Raw genomic sequence first — 18,274 nt, 5'->3', positions numbered from 1 at the left:
AGATATAGTGAACAGAGGGGGAAAAAAAACAAAAAACAAAACACAAACAAAACAAAATTTAGGGTGAGTATGCAGAATGGCGCCGACTACTGAAAACCGCCTCCTTGTAACAAGGGCCACATAATGATGGCGACTCGAGTTAGCGTGATTAGCTCTCATCAGAGACTGTTGTCCCATCACAAGAAAAATCAGGGCCTATTGACGAAAAAAATGACAGCAGCAGCGCCGAAGAGCATTCCTCGAATCTAATCCAGTTTTAAATCCCGGTCATTATCATCCCAACGCTAGTGGGTGTTGTGCTGATAAAAGGGTCAATCCTGGAAAGATAAATGCGGCCCCGTGCTCTACAGCACAATAGGCCGTATCACAAAACCGCTGTGATTGGAGGTTTAATTCCTGCTTTGCTATTCATGCTAAAAATGTGACCGCACATTACTGCACAGCACTTATAATTGACATTTCATGGCAACAAACGTCTCTGCAATGAGTCTGTGTGTTCTTTTAAAATGACGTTTTTTTAAACCAAACTGTGCCTAAAACAAACATTTTATTGATTCGGGACAATGGTGGGTTAAGTTTCCTGTATTTGACCTGATGCAACAGAGATGAATAAGCTTCCTCCTCTTGAAATCTGATAGGTGCTGTCTTGTCAGGGTGTCTTGTGAGGCCAGCGACTTGTCAAACCTGACTACTGAACGTGATCCTTTATAGTTAGAGCCACCGGTTTGTCGGGGGATGGGCACAGCATAGCCCTGCCTTGTGAGGACCATCGTATTCCTTCACACACACACACACAGCTCAAACAAGTTGGTTTGATGTTAGCTTGTAAGCATCGACTAGGCTGAGACCTTAGCTACACTATTCAAGGCGTACTTGGCGTACTATGACAACTACAATACGTTACTTGCATACATCATTTGTGGCATGATGGCTCGTAATGGAAAGATCAAGTGGTCGCTGCTGAGGGAAATTAGTACATATTTGTCTTTTGATCTCATTAATCTTTCCTCTGCAGATTGTCTAAAATATGCTAAAACAGAGATGTTTCAACAGACTGGATATTCATTGTAAACATTGGTGGGGCACGTTTGAACAGTTTTCAACCATTGATGACAAGAGTCACTCTTCCACATTTCAGTTGTCCTCCTCTACTTACATGAAACCTTTGGTCCACCTCACAGTTGACTTGCTTCCTGAAATCCTGTCATCATAAATGCAGCAAAAAGCAAGGCATGCAGAAAGAGACACAGAGACAAACAGGAAAATAAGCTCGATTTCAAATGCAAATTATTACCACATAATGTCGTTGCACACAAACAAAGTAACAACGTATTAGTAATTGCAAAAAGAAAGGAGACGGAACAGTTCTTTTGTAAAAAATCTGGAGACATGCTGAATTGGTGACATGCAGGACAGCGCATTGTGGGCACGGTGTAGTTGACTTGGTAAGTATTAAACAGGGCCCTCACCTCCTGGGCCACAAGGAAAGTCAGCCGACGGATGCCGTGTTCACACAGCATAGATTTCTTAAATGGGGGAGAAAAATAAGGCAAAAATGTCAGGATGATAATGAACCATTTAAAATAAATGTATTGCTGAAATCAAGAACCTTGTTGTTGACTGCTCCCACCTTTGAGTGAGTAAACTCCCTGAATACGGCTGCCAGGCCGTCGTCATCAATGTCGCTGTCCGTCTTTATGGCCACGTTCAGGATATGGATAGGCTCGTCAACGACGCTCTGGATGACAAAGCAAATTACACGTTTCACTCGAAAGGTCGCGTTTCAGATTCGCGGAGCTCAACGACAGGCCTGCGACTCTCAGTTCTCGTCACCTTGTTCTCCTCTTCCCCGTAGAGGACAGGATTGCCTCCTTCTGGGAAGGTTGGACTTGGCGGAGGAGAGTCAGAGAAGCAGCTCAGAACGTCGTTTACGTTCCTGTGCGGAGAAGACAAAATGAAATTAAAAAAAAAAAAATCACGCGCGCAGTTAATCTCACACAGGAAACATCATCTGCGCCTACTTAAGAAACTATAAAAACGGACTGACCTGCTGAACTCCTGGAATGAGCGGAAAGCGACCATGGCTCCCATGCGCTGGCAAGGTGGCGTGAAGGACGCGTCAAGCAGAACGTCGCTGACGCTGCCGATGTGCAACATGCCGTAGTGGTTCAGGTTGGAGGAGAATGACATCCTAGGGTATCGAGAGCAATTACAATGGGACTCTACCACACCACGAGAATGACTCTGTGAAGAAGTTCCCCATCCACCTTTAAGGAACCTCACAGCAGTTTTGATGCCACCCGGTTTTTTTTCCCGCAAATTTGAGATTAATGCGTTAATTTGGCGACTTTTTAGTATGAAAACTGAATGAGTTTCAGAATATAAAACGCAAGTGGGAATAAATGACACCATTGCATGTAACCACAGATCACGTGCTGTTCCATTTAAAGCAAAGTATTCCTTTCTGAGGAACAAGGAAATATAAAACCACCAGAAAGACCCTTTTAGTATCCACGTTTCAGTTGGTTGGGTGTTAGTCCTTTAAATTGCAAGAAGCTGTCCCAGAAGTTACACCCACTGAAAGCATTCAAGAGGTTTTGTGTGTCAAACCTGTCCGCAGATTCCGAATCGGCGGCATTTTTCTTGTCAGCTTTATCATCCTTAGATCTACTATCTTTAAGGTCCTGGAGTTTAGTGGTCTGTAATCTAGTGTCCGCTCCTCTTGCAAAGTCCAGGACCGGAGCAGACATTCTCCTGGCAGGACAGTCACAGTCATCGGTTTCAGTTCAGGGGATTTGCACTGGCGTATAACACAGTTATCTTATCTTAGATATTATAATTATTAATATCACCACCTCACATCCAAAGTTATTCTAAATATCCACAATATTGAAGCACATACACGCAACTGTTTGCATGTTCCACGCACGCACGCCGTTGTCAGTAAGAATTAGAAACACTGAGTTTCTCGATCAGACAAAATGAAAGCTGCTAAATTAAGGAACATTTAAAGCTCCAAAAACTGTTTAATAACCAAACAATTTGTTGACTTCATCACCAGATGAATTAATTACGTCATGGATGACGGCTTTGACCAAGCAGCTAGCTAGCCGACAGTTTACACTATTAGTCTATGCAATGAAAAGAATGTTTACAATACCTGTTTAGAGTGGGGATGTTCCCTCTGCAATCAAACAACATTGATTACTAAGTGGTTAGTGCCAGGCATAAGGAGAGGAAGACAGTCAAAGTGTAGCAGAGTGTGTGTGTGTGTGTGCGTGTGCCCTTTAACGTGATGGATGTATTTTGCTCTGATCAATATCTAAATGAATGTAATTAATGGAAAAATGGAGGATAAATTAAATTGGTAGTGGCTTTCTTGCCGTAAACACACATTTCACTTCCTCCTGACTGCTCCCTTGACAACATGCATCATGTCCTGATAAAGTCAGCGAATCATTTCACACTCATGCTGGCTTTAGTTCAGTGACGAGCCCAACGTGAAGGTTAGTTCAGACAAGTACAATCACAAGCGTGCGATCAAACGTATGTGCGATGGCATTTTTAAAAGGATTTTAACCAAAACGGCATAAACAAGCTGAACCGAACATGGCAAAGAAAATAAACAAGCACTGCGATTCGATGTGCAAATACACCGGAACATACACAGACAACTCCACACAGGTAGGATGCAACACAAATGCCCCAGTACATCGTCTACTATAAACTTTGTTTGTGTGTGTCTGGTTTCTCTTGAGTTTTCAGGTTTTACACAAGGAGCGCCCCAATGTTTTCCCAGGGCTTTGTTGCTCATGGGCAACACACACACACACTTCTCACAAACCTTGCAAAATACCTTCTATTGCACACAAGGGGCATTTTACATGGAGAACAACAATGAACAAGGGACGACTGCTGGGAAGGAGTGAAAGGAACCGCGGCACCATGGATGATGTCAGATCGTGAAGTAAACTCGACCGCTTCACTGTTACATTGATTTTAAATATATATATATATATATATATATATATATATATATATATATATATATATATATATATATATATATATATATGCGCCACTGAATATAATGATACTTAAATATAATGATACTCAATAATATTGATCCCTGTCCATAGTGCCGGTTTAGTGGGGAGCAGTGGGAAAGGTGATGCACAGCACATGAGGGTTGTGGGCATTGTGTGTGTGCTATACCTGTTGGGGTGCGAGGTGGGAAGCATGAACTGGAACTCTACGATACACGTGTTGTCCCTCAGCTGGCGATGCTGGACGCTGTTGAGCTCATAGGCGATGTATGCTCTGCGAACGTACACCTGCGGTTATTGGAGACAGAACCAGAGGATATTAGTTCTACATGTGAATCGCCTGCATTTTATGCAAATGATCATTGCTGCCCTCACCTCAAGGGCAGCCATCCTGACCACCTGATTACTGTGGTAGAAGAAGTTGGGCAGAACGTCAAAGATGGACGTTTCTGAAAGGATGAGTTTCTACAAAAACAAAAACAGAGAATGAGTCACCACAAAACCAGTTTCAGAGCATCCGACGAAGCCAGCTCCTTTGTCGCCTACCTGCAGGTTCTCGATGCAGAATTGGTGGCCATACATATCAATGGCAGAGAGGAAGATGGACTCCACCTGGTTGTGTCGTAGCTCATAAGAGGGGAGGTGGGAAGCGATCAACACCTGGAAACAACATATGAAAGGAATACTGTCAGTGCATTCATGTATTATTAAAAGATTAGTTAACGCACTTTTTTCGTCACAGTTTATGAAAATCTCTTCAGTTATCTTTGCACCGTCTCTGAGCATTACCAATTGTTTTATTCTAATTTTCTATTGTTTCATCGTTCACCAATAATAAAAAAAAGAAAAAGAGTAGATAGTGACATCTGGTGGCGAGAATCTCACCGGACCGTGGATAAAACAATTTATCCCATTGGAACATGACAATCCTACAAAAAGCAGCTTTAACCACAGAATAAGTCATATTTATCTGGTTGACTTGAAGCAGGCACGACACCAAATCACAATAAATCTGTCAATAAAAATGTGAAATTGACATCCGACCTGCCGGGCTCGCAGTGCCACCTTGGCGTTGGTCGTCTTGCTGAGCTGGGTGAGTTCAGTCAAGATGGCCATCAGTTCATCCGTCAGCGTGGGATCACGGCCACACAGCTGATCCTAGAAACAAGACAGGAGAGCGTCACATAGCGCCACTGGCTCGATATATGAAAACGCTTTTGGTTCAAGGGCGGACACTTACAATCAGCATGGTAACCAGCAGGTTCTTCTTGGTGACTTGAGCATGGGAGAAGATGTAGTTGAGCACGTTTGCCATGTCGCCCTTGTTTTCCTCACGCAGCGCGAACACACACTTGTCATAGTGTCCTGTCAACAAGCCAACATGTAAGAGTTCTGGTCAATGCAGAGTCACAGACGCTGAGGACTTTATTGTGAAAGAGCTCCACCGAGTGGACAGAATGAGTAAGTGCAACTCTTCTGAGGAACTTGAAGGACAGCGAAGCTAAAACCACATTACTCTTGCATGAGGCAACGTGTCGAAACCGCAAACACTTTGAGAGCAATAATTAAGTGCAGTCACTCACCATTCTGAAACTGGATCTCTACTTTCAGGTACTGTCTGAGCAAGTCCATCACCACGGCCTTCATGTGACCTCTGATGCCGCTGCGATACCTTTTCAAGACAAACACAACCACAAAAGAAGAATGTTGCATTGTACTGATCGGGCACAGGAGGTCCAGTGACTAAGAACACAACTAGTATACAGCAAATCAATCTGAGGGTTACAAATGAAGTCATGCAGCAAATTTAGATGAGGCTTCTAAACTTTCTCTCTGCCGGGAAGGTTGTTCCCGACCCGTTATGCTGGTCTGTTGTGCAATCTGCCACTTTGGGTCAGAGGCTGTACTGTATATGCGAGTGTCGCACTCACTTCTGCACCAGCTGAACGATGCTTTGCGTGTTCATGAAGAAGACTTCTCTCTCGGACTTCTTGTTCAGAGTAGCAGCATGGCTGTCCAGGATGTTTGCAATCTGGAAAGATAAACAAAACGAGAATTTGATCCCACCGGCAGCGGAGAATCGTAAGACATTAATCCCAGTGGCCCCGATGAACCCTCACTTAGCGTGCTCCCATTATATCCAGAGTGGGATCCTAATTGAGTGGGATCTTTCTTTCTAAATACATCATTAGAGGCGTGTCAACACCCCCTATTCACTACTACTCATGTTCGTGTACTGGCCTGTCTTTGCTCTTCATAAACTATGCATGAATATATGAACAGACACAAAATGTCAGTAATAACATAAAATCCAGTGGATTGTTTTTATAAACCAGCAAGTTGCAGGTGGACAGGCATATTTTCTCATGAGACTGAATGTTAAAAACGATAATAGAAACTCTGAAGTACTGCTTAAGCTTTTGCAGATATGCGGTCACGCTTGTCTGCTCTTACGAAAAAGGAAAAGGACACAATGTTTCTTGCCAGCTGGCACATTAAAGTGCAACTGAAAACCAGAGTTGAGAGTTGAGAAATCAAACGAACGCCATGTTTAGACTCAATAAATCACTGGAAACCAAAACCACTCATTTATTATAACAGCCGATTGCCGCCGTTTTGTAGACGCTTTAACGTGGCAGATAAATGTGCTACGTACTTAAACATAACTAATTACTGCTGGCTGTGGGGGTTACCTTGGAAACCTATTATTATTATTTTTTTTAAAACTGTGAGGTGCTCAACAGGGGTTTTACTGTTATTGACATGGTGCGCTTTAAGAAGAATTCTGAGGGCGTATATTTAGCGTGTGTTGCTGGGGCACCTGCTGGCTGGGGAACTGGCAGAGCACCGAGGTGATGTTGCTGGCGTACTGAGCCATCTCCTTCTTGATGGACTTCTCCACAGCAGGGGGGATGCGACCCGACACACTGGTCATGATGTCTTGAAGCTCCAACAGCGGCAGAGAGGGGTCGCGCATGTTTTTCATCAACCTCTCCACCCAGTCTTTCAACTAGGACAGACACAAGGAGGTACATGGTTTGAGAAACTACTCACGGTTTGAAAGCACAGATGCCGACGTGTACCCAGGTGTGTGTACGTGTCTGTGTGTGTGTGTTCTTACCTTAGCGCTGAAGAAAGGCTCAGGTAGACAGTAGCCATTCATAATGTGAACAAGATGATCCAGCGTGTTGTGGAAGACTCTGTGCAGCTTCTCCCCTCTCAGAGCCACTGCCTGGATAATAGGTAGGGGCCCCGTGTGCAGCTCAGCCTACAAGACAAACATAAACACTTATTGCAGACACACTTCACAACATTGTTGTTAGAGCAGAATACGCTGATGGTTCATTCACCATGGTTGTGTCACGGTGTAGCCTAGAAGAAGCTAGTTGGCAAACTCTGAAATAAACAGGTTGAAGAGTATCCTGAATGTTTGTCAAAGAAAGTAGTCAAGAATGTGTAGTTTACATTTGTTGATCCGTGCATTAAATCTGCCTCCCAACTTGCCTGGCTTGGTTCAGATGTTTGCAGAAACCAGTGTCCTTGAGATAAATGAGCCTTCATCTTTGTTTGCAATTTTTTTCCATTAACAAAATTGCAAACGATCAAATATCTAATACATAGGCGAACGAACACCTCCCACTGAAAGCAGTTTTATTAAATGCATAAATTCACACCGACTATTTAATTTTTTTGTCCAAACTGCCAAGGCGGCGGTTTAAAAATCGCATAAATATTCAGCCGTATGCGTGTTTTACTAACCGTATCTACACTGTATATATTACACATCATTGTGCAGGCCCACCTGGCATACAGCGTGTACCTGTGTGGAATGCACACGTCAGACAAACTGTACCTGTTGCACTCGACTGGGGTCATCCAGTTGTAGCTTGGAAATGACACAGCCGGGCTCCAGTGCTGCTCCAACCCTCTTCACATAGTGAATACAACCAGACTCCAAAGCCGTTAGAGTCATCACCATCTTCATCACCTGGAATTCACAAGTGCAAAGTTTAAATCTATACACCTCAAACAAAACTAGCGTGAACTCGGAAACTGATTGCAGCTTTCTTGTGGACAACACTCATACGCCTTGACATACTGTACCTCTATCTCAGCATAGCACTGGCCAGAAAACACGTGGCCGCCATCCTCGACTGTGTACTGGATGAGCTTTCCTGCTGAAGGAGATCGCAGCAGCGAAGGATCATTCTCTCTTTCAAAAACACAAGTCTTGTTCCCAATCGTGATGCGATACCTTTGGGGGGGAGGGGGGGGAATAAGATATTTTGTCTTAACACACAAACAATCGGAAGAGTGCATCAATTTCTGTAAAGACATTTCCAGACAAATAACTAACAATCAGCAAAATAAACACATGCCATTGCATTCCCCATTGTACCTGTCCACCTCCTCCTTCATGTAGGTGGTGTAGCTGCTTCCATCATAAGACAGTAAAAGCCCTCCGTCACTGAGCCGATGGACGTCCACCTCAGCAGCGGAGTGGTTCATGATGACCACGTAGGAGTTGGGAGACTGGCGGGTCACCGTCAGGACGTACTTGGTACCTTCATAGATCAGCTCCACGTCCACCGTGTTGAGAAGTGTGTGTGCTGGCAGCACCTGGCCCCTGGTCAGAGAGTAGAGAGGATCTCATGTTTTCTTTTCTTTTTTCCCCCTCGGCGTATATACTGCTTTAAATGGATTAATACGACTCGCCATATTTATACCTTTCCAGAGAATGCAGAAAGTTGGACACGCTGTTCCTGAGATTGACATCGGCCACATGAAGAGCCCCGCTCACAATTCCCAGCATGGTATCGGGACGCTCCGCCTGCGTAGACACACACGTTACTACTTAGCCAGGAGAAAAGTTACAATTCAAACCGCATTGTACCAATAGGTTAAAGCACAAGTCTCACTAGTACTTTAGGTTGCTATTATATAATTAGGTTTCAGCATTAAAATTATAATACGGGTCAGTATGCCAAACATATTGTTACTTGTTATAGTTTTCCCAGCGGCCACAGCTGGAATATCTCTCAACATACCTGCATCTTCTCTGAGATAAGCCTGTCCAGCCAGCCGGTGTCAATGGTGTTGTGCTGAAAGCTTTCAGTCTCCAGCAGCTTGATGAGGTATTCCACTGTGGTCCTGAAGTCTCCTCTGATGGACAACTCCTTCAGAGCCACCACCATGTTGCTAGAAAAAGAGACATAACCACATATGTCAACGACAAAAAAACTCTGAATAAATAATTGCATAAGAAAGTTCTTCTAAATATTGATTATCATTAACAATAAACACATTTTTTTTTTTTTTTGGGTTGAACATTCTGAACGAGCAATGTTCGTTTAAAATGTTGCGTGTACTCACGAGATGGCTTCTTCACGATTCTCTCCCCAAGAGAAACAGTGTCCAAACTGGGAGTCTGCAAACTCATGCAGCCCTCCAGCCGCTGCCACGCTGAAGTAGCCCCACACGTTCTTATTGCTCCGGAAATTCAGCTCTTGCACTGTGCCGGAGCTCGGCTTGAAACCCTGCAAACACATCACGTTTCATCTCATAAACTGAACTAAAATAACAACTCATTGGACACGGAGAAGGGTAACATTTTGAAGTAATAACGATGGCCTCTATTCATGGTACGACAGGACATCACCTCATCAGGGTTTTCACTGGTGATGCGTGCTGCGATGACATGTCCCCGGGGGGAGGGGGCTGTCGACAGGCCCTCGAAGTCAATGTGAGAGTCTCCCCACGGCTGGACCCCATAGAGCATCCTGATGTCTTTTATCCTTTGAAGAGGTATACCCATAGCAATCTGACAGGAGACAGCGGTATATAGTACGACACAAGTTTATGCACGGGAACTGACATCGAAAGGACATTAAGGGACAGACAGGTTCACGGACCCTGGATAAACAGGGTAATCAACACATTCATGGATTATGATTGTATTTGCTTTGAATGATCAACATGCGCATTTCCTGACACGCTTATCTGACAGCTTTTCCTAGACAACCGATAAACCCCATCTTTCTGACAGATAGTGAGCCCCTTATCCTTTGTCCCATAGAGCGTGTGTCATTCCCACAGCAACATCCAATCAGCTTGGCAACAAAGCTTTCCCGGCAACACTGCCCTTCAGCTCGACTGCCACTGACCCATTTACACACAATCCTAAACACTGCTGAACAGACCATGTGACCCAGTGCTGCTGCAACCAATGGATCTACCACACAGTGTTTCTACATACTGCCTCCTTCTTTGGCAGTCCGTTGCCATGGAGACAGGGGGGCCCCGTCTAGTGGTAAGCGGTGAAGCGTGCTAACTGTGTCTGCTCCAGGCGAGTCCCAGACTCATACGTACTGTATTCGATGTAAAGTGTGCTCTTGGTAACACTGACGGCGTGTCTGGGTGGGACTGACCTGCAGCTGGGCAGCAGGCAAGTTGACGTCGGCCACCATCTCGGTGCAGGGGTGTTCCACCTGCAGACGAGGGTTGAGCTCCAGGAAGTAGAAGCTGCCATCCTGGCTGTAGAGGTACTCCACCGTACCTGCACTGACGTACCCCACCATCTTAGCCAGCTTCACTGCACACTGAGGAGAGAAAACCGCTCATCTCAAGGTTCAAAGGCTTACAATTAATCTGAATGCACTTGGCTGGTCTTGGATCTCCATTTATCAGCTATATACAAGTACAAACAATGCACGCTGGATTGTACCCTTTCCATATCCTCAAACACGTCAGAGGGGGCGATGGTGGAAGGAGCCTCCTCTATAATTTTCTGGTGCCGTCGCTGCACAGAGCAGTCTCTCCCAAACAGGGAAATGGCATTGCCGTATTGATCGGCCAAGATCTGGACCTCTAGGTGGCGGGCGTGCTTGGCTAGCTGCATGACGAAAATAGGTGATCCTGGGACTTCTGCCTGGACCTGGAGAACCAAAGAGAAAACCAACCCTTGCAGTCAACAAGTTCACAAAAACCCAATTCTAAATTTCCGATACCATTTGGATCTCTGATGGAACATTCAATCCGCATCATATGATGCGTTACGTCCTGCATGATGTTTCAAATTAAATGCTGGATTTAGAGTTTCCACGTACCTGTCTGAAGAGATTAGGGAAATCGTCAGCACAGTTGACTTTACGGATGCCTTTGCCTCCGCCTCCCTCCGAGGCCTTCACCATGACGGGGTAACCGACTTTCTCCGCAGCCTGGCAACGGAAACATACAGCTGTCTAGCACACATGCAACTATGCACAGTATACAAAAGCAAACGAAACACTGAAATGCTTACTTTCAGGCCATCCTCCACATCCTGGATGCAGCCGAGCTCAAACACGTCAGCAGGAACATTGATGATCTTCTTCTTTTGGTTGCTCTCTGTCCAATCCACTGTGAGGCCTGAGAAAGAAAAGGCGGATGACATGCCGTAGTAGCACTTAAATGTCCCTTACCGATAGCACTTCAGTAGCACTTAAATGGCACTTACGGATAGTACTTTGTAGTTTGACTTTATTGAAGTAATTGTACTTGCTTGATTCTTGTTGTTCTGAGTTTGGACTCACGGTTTAATGCACTTATTGTAAGTCGCTTTGGATAAAAGCGTCAGCTAAATGACATGTAATGTAATGCCCGGCACACAAGCAAACACCTACTGCATGGATTTTTCTATTTTTCAAAGCTGATCATGAACCAAAAAAGACACACAAACTGTGACATACCTGAACCGCTCCAGGGCAGGGTAGGAATGCCAGCTGTCTGAGCCACGATGGACGAAGCAATCTTGTCTCCCAGAGCCCACATAGCCTGACTCGGGGGACCTGAGGTAGGAGTCATCAATAAAAGAAAAAGAAGATTTAATGGATAATGTGAAGGTTAGTGAAAGGTATAAAGTGATATGCATTATAAGAAGCTTCTCTTACCCATGAAAGCAATGCCATTCTTGTGAAGCAGCTCTGGGAGTTTGGGGTTCTCTGAGGCATGACCCCACCCAGCCCACACGGCCTGTAAGGACCATGAGACAACAGGTGTATGGTCAACGATGCAAATGTTAGTCGCTGTGGGGAAAACTACAGATATTATAAGTGTGTGGCCATACCTGAACAGGTATCCGTTTCGCAATGTCCAGAATGAGCTCAACGTTGGCATAGTTGTTATTATTCGTCCCTCCTGGCACGGGCACGTAATGATCTGCCATTTTGATGTACTCTGGGAAAAGACACAACCACCGATTTCCCAAATTAACTTTCCTCGCTGGGTACCATGTGTCGGGTCTTCTTAAATAGTACTTCTGCAGTGCATCCTTACACATTAGCTTTATCACTGGCACTGGAATTGTGTTTTAATACATTTTCAGAGGCGTCATGCTAAAAACTCACCTGCATTGGCCTTAAGGTCCTCTGGGGTCACCATTACGACAAAGCGGATTGCCCTTTCATTGCGAAACATCTCATAGGCCCAGCGCCGGATGGAGCGCATGCATTTGACCGCCGCAATACCATTGTTGGCAATAAGCACCTGGAGAAGCAAAACAGTTGACGTTGATTTGCTCACATAGGTTGAAATACTTCATAAATAATGTCTTGTCTAATCCGGTCACAGATGCTGCTGTGTCTATGTGTGTGATGACTTCATATTGTACATTTAAATGGCCGTGTGATCCAAACAGAATTTCTTTTAGAATTCTTGACCGGTCTGTTTTTATCACAAATAAAAAGAGGTTGTACATGTTGTGCGACATTAAAATCATCACCTTCTCGATGACCTTGTTGCCACCAAAGCGGGTGACAAATTCCGCGGGAGAGGCCACGGTGAAGTCTCTCTGGAGATCAATACGCCGGCGATCTCTGCCTTGCTTCACTAGGTGCAGCCCTGACATGCTTGGCCTGTCAGGGCGAAGAACGCAACAGCCATTCGTACCACCGCTAGTTTTGGGAGGAACAGGGTATTATGTAGCTCTGATAACAAGCAAATAGATGTGCAAACACAAGACAGGAATTCAGATATTGGGGGAGTGGATAGTAAACAGGGACGAAGATTGAAAATGGCCGCCAGCTGGAATGTGTGGCAGTGCCTGGGGCTCATTTGGCAGGCTGCTTTCTGTGGCATGATGCTGCGTTATTGCATCACTGTAGGGTTACTGACAAGAGTCAAATGAGCCCACACTGAATGGAGGCTCTGGTTTCAATACAGTCTTTTCTGTTCTATGACAGAGGGGGGAGGCATCCAGTATTTCCAGTTTAAAAACTACCGCCCCAGAACTTCTTTAGTCAGTGACTCCCATGGCTTGTAGACATTAGATAACGACAGTCTAAAAAAATGTAATAACTCAAAACAGGACTATCTACATGGCTGGCTGCATAACATTGTAACAAATAAATCAAATTGGCAGAACATAGAAACATGTACACACTGGAAAGGAAACAGTGTGCAATTATGGTGAAAGCTATTCTGCACAAAATGTCATTCACAAGCTCTTAAACTGTGAACGTGACAGTGGAATGTGAGTTCTAGGCAGCCGAGTGAAAGGCATGGGGCTGGCAGAGAAACTAAAGACAACAAAGTTCTCCCAGTACTGAAAAGCGCCGACTGTCGGACTGAGAATTACTGTGTTTGAACACTTTCCTAAACCCACATGGTGAAGTCCTCCAGGCCTACCGCGACTCGGAACAAGAAGAAATCTTTTAGCAGTGTGCAGCTAGAGAAACGACATATTTCCACATGCGCTGGTGAAGGGACTACCTATACGACTACAGGTCTGCACCAGCAGGACTAGTCTCATAGAGACAGCGCTTTTTGCAACTCACATTTGCAAGACACCAAGCAAGAATGTGATTAAAGGCTACAAAAAAAATAAAGAAAATATGTCTTCATAATACGTAAATGTATTGCATCATTATGGAATTAGTTTTAAAATGACTGAACAAAAGTTTTAAAAACATTATATATATATATATATATATATATATATATATATATATATATATATATATATATATATAAACTAATTATTGTATATATTTGGTCTGCATTGCTAAGAAAAGCAACATGTTTAGAATACCTGAAGAAGAAAAAATCTGCACAAAAGGAACCTGGATCCACACACACACACACACACATAACCGATACCAATATTCAGTGAAAACCCTAAAGACTAGAGGAGATGCGGACAGACCGGGTCTGCACTCTAACCTTAGATTGTTCGAGGGTCCATCAATGTGGTCGAATCCCATTTCAAAGGTGCTGCTCGAGCTGTCAGAGGATGGCGACGAGGAGCGGGTCTCCCTCTCCTCCAGCTGCAAGCCGGGCTTCCCCGGGATCTCATCCTCAGAGTTCTCCTCCGATACCGAACCCACAGTGAAGTGCGAGTGCAACGCCGTCACCGCAGGGTTCTTCTTGGCAGCGCCGTCCTGCTGAGCCATGGCGAGGCGACACGAACAGGCTGCGAGTGCTGGCAGAGACACGACAGTGGCAGCGACGGTTATAAAAAGGAGATACAGAGGGTCCAAAATATCAAAAGGGTACGGTGGTGTGTCACAATTCCTCGTCTGGCGTGAGACGCTGTTTGTCGTGTTGCAAAAGTGAGTTACATGAACTTTAAGTATCTTGATATTGCGACACTTGGACTCACGTCGGGAGCATCAGCACAGTGTGTGCAGACCCTGGAAAATGAGTTAGGATGCCAAAATAGTTGAATATCAGAATGCGAGAAGGTTTATATAATGACATGCACGCTGTTCGTACTGTCATCATGAACCAGAAGCATTGTGTCCACAGCCCCAAGGGGGGGGGGGGGGGATATGTAAACGGTCTATAAAACAAAAAATCCTGCCTGCGTGGGAGATACACTTAAAAGTGCCCCTGCTAAAACTAAATGTTTAGCTAATGTACTGATAACAACCGTCTGTTGCATTCAACTTAATTTCGGGGCACATTTCACTGTAAAGCCTGACTGTACCAACTCTGTAGTGGTGGCACTTCTCCTCGTGCCACAGCTGCTAACTTATAAAAGACGTCCTGTACGTCGGAAACAATAACACGGCATTAACTGCCTCGGTGCTGCTACGAGTTGTTCTTTTTTTGTTTGTTTGTTTGTTTGTTTGTTTTGTCCAGCTGCTCGGCCAAGTGGAAGGAGCCTCCACCCAGGTATGGCACACCCCATCTTACCTTACCTATCGATAGCTGCTCGCGGTACCCAGAAAAAGCAGAGCACTGCGGCCACACACCCCGCTAACGCGAGCCAGGGGGGGACATCACGCGATGGTTCCGCGCACTTCGGACTCCAACCACGTCACGTTCACGACAATGACGTCGAGCTAGCCAACGGTTAGCGTGAAGTCAACCAATCACCGGCGGACGTTCAGCTGTCACGTCAAAGCTAGCTTCCTCACTCAAAACCCGCAGATAGATGCTAGTACCGTAACCGATAGCTGTCGGCCGGTGCACGGAAGTAGCTCATACAGTCACCCGGTGGTGGCACCGGGACAGTGTGGCCGACTCGTCAACGCACTAACAGACAGACATAATCTGAGATGAGCGTCTCGGCTGGAAACTGACTCACCGGTGGAGATGCACCGAAACGTAATCCTGAAAAATAGGTTGAGCACGCGAGATCGATGAATTAGTGGTGTCTTTTAGACATGTCGGTGTCTAGTGGTGATGGGGAGAGACGAGAAGAAGGGGAAAAGTCACATCATGGTGAGGTAACAGAGGCTTTCACAGGCAGAGTGTGGGGTGATGTGATGATGCGCATGCAGGTTACTCCTGGACGTTGACCTCGGAGCGCCACTTCCGCTATAGAAATAAATTGGGTAGAATACACTTCACACTCGAGATGTCAAATGGACGGTTTATAAAAGCTACACAGGCTGAAAAAGCAACACAGATGAAGTGAAAATGAAGTAAGAACTCTGTTTGAAGTTAGTGGTATTGTTTAATCTGTAAAATTCCAATGCTTATTATAAATACAAAATAGCAAAACTATTAAACTTCCACCAGTTACAGGGCACTAGTGTTTACATAGTTCAATGTAGTTACTATTAATTATGTTATTTATACTTTGCCTACAACAGTTTCTTTATACGTTTTGATTTGGTGATAGTTGTAACTCGGTTCCTGTAATAAGAATTCCCCATTAATAAAGTACTCCATTTGTATCTCATGATGTTATGTCACAGCGAGCCCCTGTTAACACAATGAAGTTCCTTTGTTTAGTAAAACAATGTTAGGATTGCCATGGAAACATCTAGCATCAAACAATAAAAGTTACACTTTGCGTGTAGCGCAAACAACATTCACTGTACACAAAATACTTTTTTATCTATTGCACCCGGATCTAGGAAGGTGTCGTTCGTACAGAACCAATCAGATTCAAGAGCAGTAAAGTGGGCGGGTTTAGAGGGCCGATAGGAGGGGCGGGTCCCGGAAGCGGCTCTCTTCTCTCCATGCATCCAAGATGAAGCGGCACCGGCAAGCAGAAACCCAGCTTCAGCCCGCTGCTGTTCTCTCGTGTGTGTCTGTAGCTCGTCGGTGCGCGTGTCCGGAACAAGACCCATAGTTCACGTGCGTTTTGTTCTCATACAAACTGATTTATAACCCCACAATTGTCACAACAATAAACCTGCAGGACAACGCTGTACGTGTCCCAACTAGTTAGGACACGTGAGAACAAAAATCACCCCATGTTTGGCTAAATGTCAAATTAGTCACCAACGTAGTGATGCCTTTTTATACTTATGGAACAAATATGTGAAAAATATGAAGATGTGAGCTTCACGCTGAAACCAAACAATTAATTAAAACATTTTGGATTTTTATTGTGTATAATTAAATTTAGTGAAACAACCTCTCAATGACGCATTCCCAATGTAGTCTTTATAAAGTAGCTCCACTTGAACGCCAGTCAAAATTGCGATGTAACTGCAGTTGTCATCCACTAGATGGCGTCCGAGGCCATTAGTTTGCCATCTCTTGGTGGGATAAATTAAGCAGCTAGATCGAATGGTCTAGACAAGCAAGGCCTAATAGAAGTGGTAGCATTATGGATTCTATCAAATTGGGTTATTATAACTATATAAATAAAATATCTACACTTATCAAATATTAAATTATATATTTAATTTAATTAGTTTGACCCTGGGCGGTAACGGCAAGATAACTGATAGAGGCGATTCTATGTGTAAAGGAAAGGATACAATTGTATGTTATGCCAATTAACAATGTTGCATTTATTCCATGCATTTATTCCATGCATAGAGCAGTGGGCCGACATGTGACATACTTGCCACAAGAATAGGTGCCCAGTCTACCAACAGACCTACCTAGTGTGAGGTTTGATCCTGTATATCCATATGAATGCATTTGATGAGCAAATCCACAATACAACTGGCAACACTCAGAAGAAGTTCTCACTGATCCCCATCGGCCTTCCCTTTCTGCATCAGCACTGTTGCAAAGCCCCGCAAGACACACTGTCGTGCTTTATTCATGATAACGCACGCAGGCATTTGGATGATAACCCTGTGAAGAGCATTATTCATACTGTATGCTACAGATGACTATCATCTACTCTAGTGTCTTAACGCCATCTGTGTTGACATTTCTTATCTCGGCACTTATACTTTCAGAGGAGATTTAGAGCACCAATATGCCGAGTGTTCTCCCAGGAATATGTGATGCACCATGTTGCTTTGACACTGCGCTATGATTAATTAAAAAAATCCTATCAGATCTGAGGAGAAAAAAATATCCTTTCTCCTGACACGTTCCAGATCTACTACACAGGGGCAGCAACATGTGTAGGTTGAGATATTATCATACAACTCATTGTGTGCGATTTAATAGTTTCATGCAACGTGAGATCGCTGTCACACCTCTGAAGAACTCTGCTCTGCCTTTGGTGCCCCTCTCCCCGCATGCGCAACCCCCCCCCAAAACTCTCCAGTGCTGCACAGGGAAGTTTTTTTCTGCTGTCTGCAAAAACTTTGCAGTTGACCTCTTCGCCACATTTTTGAGCCAGTGGAGATGTTCATTCACCAGAACGCTCAGTCGAGGAGAAAATGAACACAATAGAGGTTTGACAGGAGCCCAGCGCAGTGAGGGGGTGGGAGGGGGGTGGGGGGGGGTCTCTCGGATCAATCTTTCCTCCTGGGAGACCGCCTGACTCCCTCACACCATCAGCTACAGTGGGAAAGGGGACAGTTTTGCTTCGGAGTTCCGTGTGT

General features: G+C 44.6%; 1 protein-coding gene across 17 annotated transcripts in view; it reads right to left on the bottom strand.

The window, feature by feature from the left end:
* The window catches only part of acaca (acetyl-CoA carboxylase alpha), a 30,277-nt gene extending 14,455 nt beyond the window's left edge, over nucleotides 1-15,822 (bottom strand). For 2 of the 17 annotated variants that reach the window (XM_034549380.1, XM_034549382.1), the window contains exons 1-34: nucleotides 15,613-15,822; nucleotides 14,244-14,502; nucleotides 12,805-12,976; nucleotides 12,431-12,569; nucleotides 12,151-12,260; nucleotides 11,975-12,056; nucleotides 11,774-11,872; nucleotides 11,347-11,453; nucleotides 11,153-11,263; nucleotides 10,771-10,980; nucleotides 10,475-10,645; nucleotides 9,706-9,867; nucleotides 9,420-9,583; nucleotides 9,095-9,245; nucleotides 8,774-8,877; nucleotides 8,446-8,673; nucleotides 8,151-8,301; nucleotides 7,900-8,034; nucleotides 7,168-7,314; nucleotides 6,868-7,056; nucleotides 5,978-6,078; nucleotides 5,630-5,718; nucleotides 5,287-5,411; nucleotides 5,091-5,204; nucleotides 4,593-4,706; nucleotides 4,422-4,511; nucleotides 4,216-4,334; nucleotides 3,161-3,184; nucleotides 2,611-2,754; nucleotides 2,048-2,191; nucleotides 1,834-1,936; nucleotides 1,631-1,738; nucleotides 1,470-1,526; nucleotides 1,157-1,201 (exon numbers count right to left, since the gene is read on the bottom strand). In XM_034549380.1, the coding sequence (XP_034405271.1) occupies nucleotides 1,157-1,201; nucleotides 1,470-1,526; nucleotides 1,631-1,738; nucleotides 1,834-1,936; nucleotides 2,048-2,191; nucleotides 2,611-2,754; nucleotides 3,161-3,184; nucleotides 4,216-4,334; nucleotides 4,422-4,511; nucleotides 4,593-4,706; nucleotides 5,091-5,204; nucleotides 5,287-5,411; nucleotides 5,630-5,718; nucleotides 5,978-6,078; nucleotides 6,868-7,056; nucleotides 7,168-7,314; nucleotides 7,900-8,034; nucleotides 8,151-8,301; nucleotides 8,446-8,673; nucleotides 8,774-8,877; nucleotides 9,095-9,245; nucleotides 9,420-9,583; nucleotides 9,706-9,867; nucleotides 10,475-10,645; nucleotides 10,771-10,980; nucleotides 11,153-11,263; nucleotides 11,347-11,453; nucleotides 11,774-11,872; nucleotides 11,975-12,056; nucleotides 12,151-12,260; nucleotides 12,431-12,569; nucleotides 12,805-12,976; nucleotides 14,244-14,473 (4,239 nt within the window). In that variant the 5' untranslated portion in view covers nucleotides 14,474-14,502; nucleotides 15,613-15,822. Of the gene's footprint in view, nucleotides 1-1,156; nucleotides 1,202-1,469; nucleotides 1,527-1,630; nucleotides 1,739-1,833; nucleotides 1,937-2,047; nucleotides 2,192-2,610; nucleotides 2,755-3,160; nucleotides 3,185-4,215; nucleotides 4,335-4,421; nucleotides 4,512-4,592; nucleotides 4,707-5,090; nucleotides 5,205-5,286; nucleotides 5,412-5,629; nucleotides 5,719-5,977; nucleotides 6,079-6,867; nucleotides 7,057-7,167; nucleotides 7,315-7,899; nucleotides 8,035-8,150; nucleotides 8,302-8,445; nucleotides 8,674-8,773; nucleotides 8,878-9,094; nucleotides 9,246-9,419; nucleotides 9,584-9,705; nucleotides 9,868-10,474; nucleotides 10,646-10,770; nucleotides 10,981-11,152; nucleotides 11,264-11,346; nucleotides 11,454-11,773; nucleotides 11,873-11,974; nucleotides 12,057-12,150; nucleotides 12,261-12,430; nucleotides 12,570-12,804; nucleotides 12,977-14,243; nucleotides 14,503-15,223; nucleotides 15,588-15,612 lie in introns of those variants that run through there. The other 15 variants (XM_034549384.1, XM_034549385.1, XM_034549388.1 and 12 more) reach the window with 11 other exon arrangements.
* Between the last annotated feature and the right edge of the window lie 2,452 nt (nucleotides 15,823-18,274).

Source organism: Cyclopterus lumpus, chromosome 14, assembly GCF_009769545.1.
Source record: "Cyclopterus lumpus isolate fCycLum1 chromosome 14, fCycLum1.pri, whole genome shotgun sequence".
Taxonomy (NCBI): Eukaryota; Metazoa; Chordata; class Actinopteri; order Perciformes; family Cyclopteridae; genus Cyclopterus; species Cyclopterus lumpus.
This window is presented reverse-complemented; position numbering and strand designations above follow the sequence as displayed.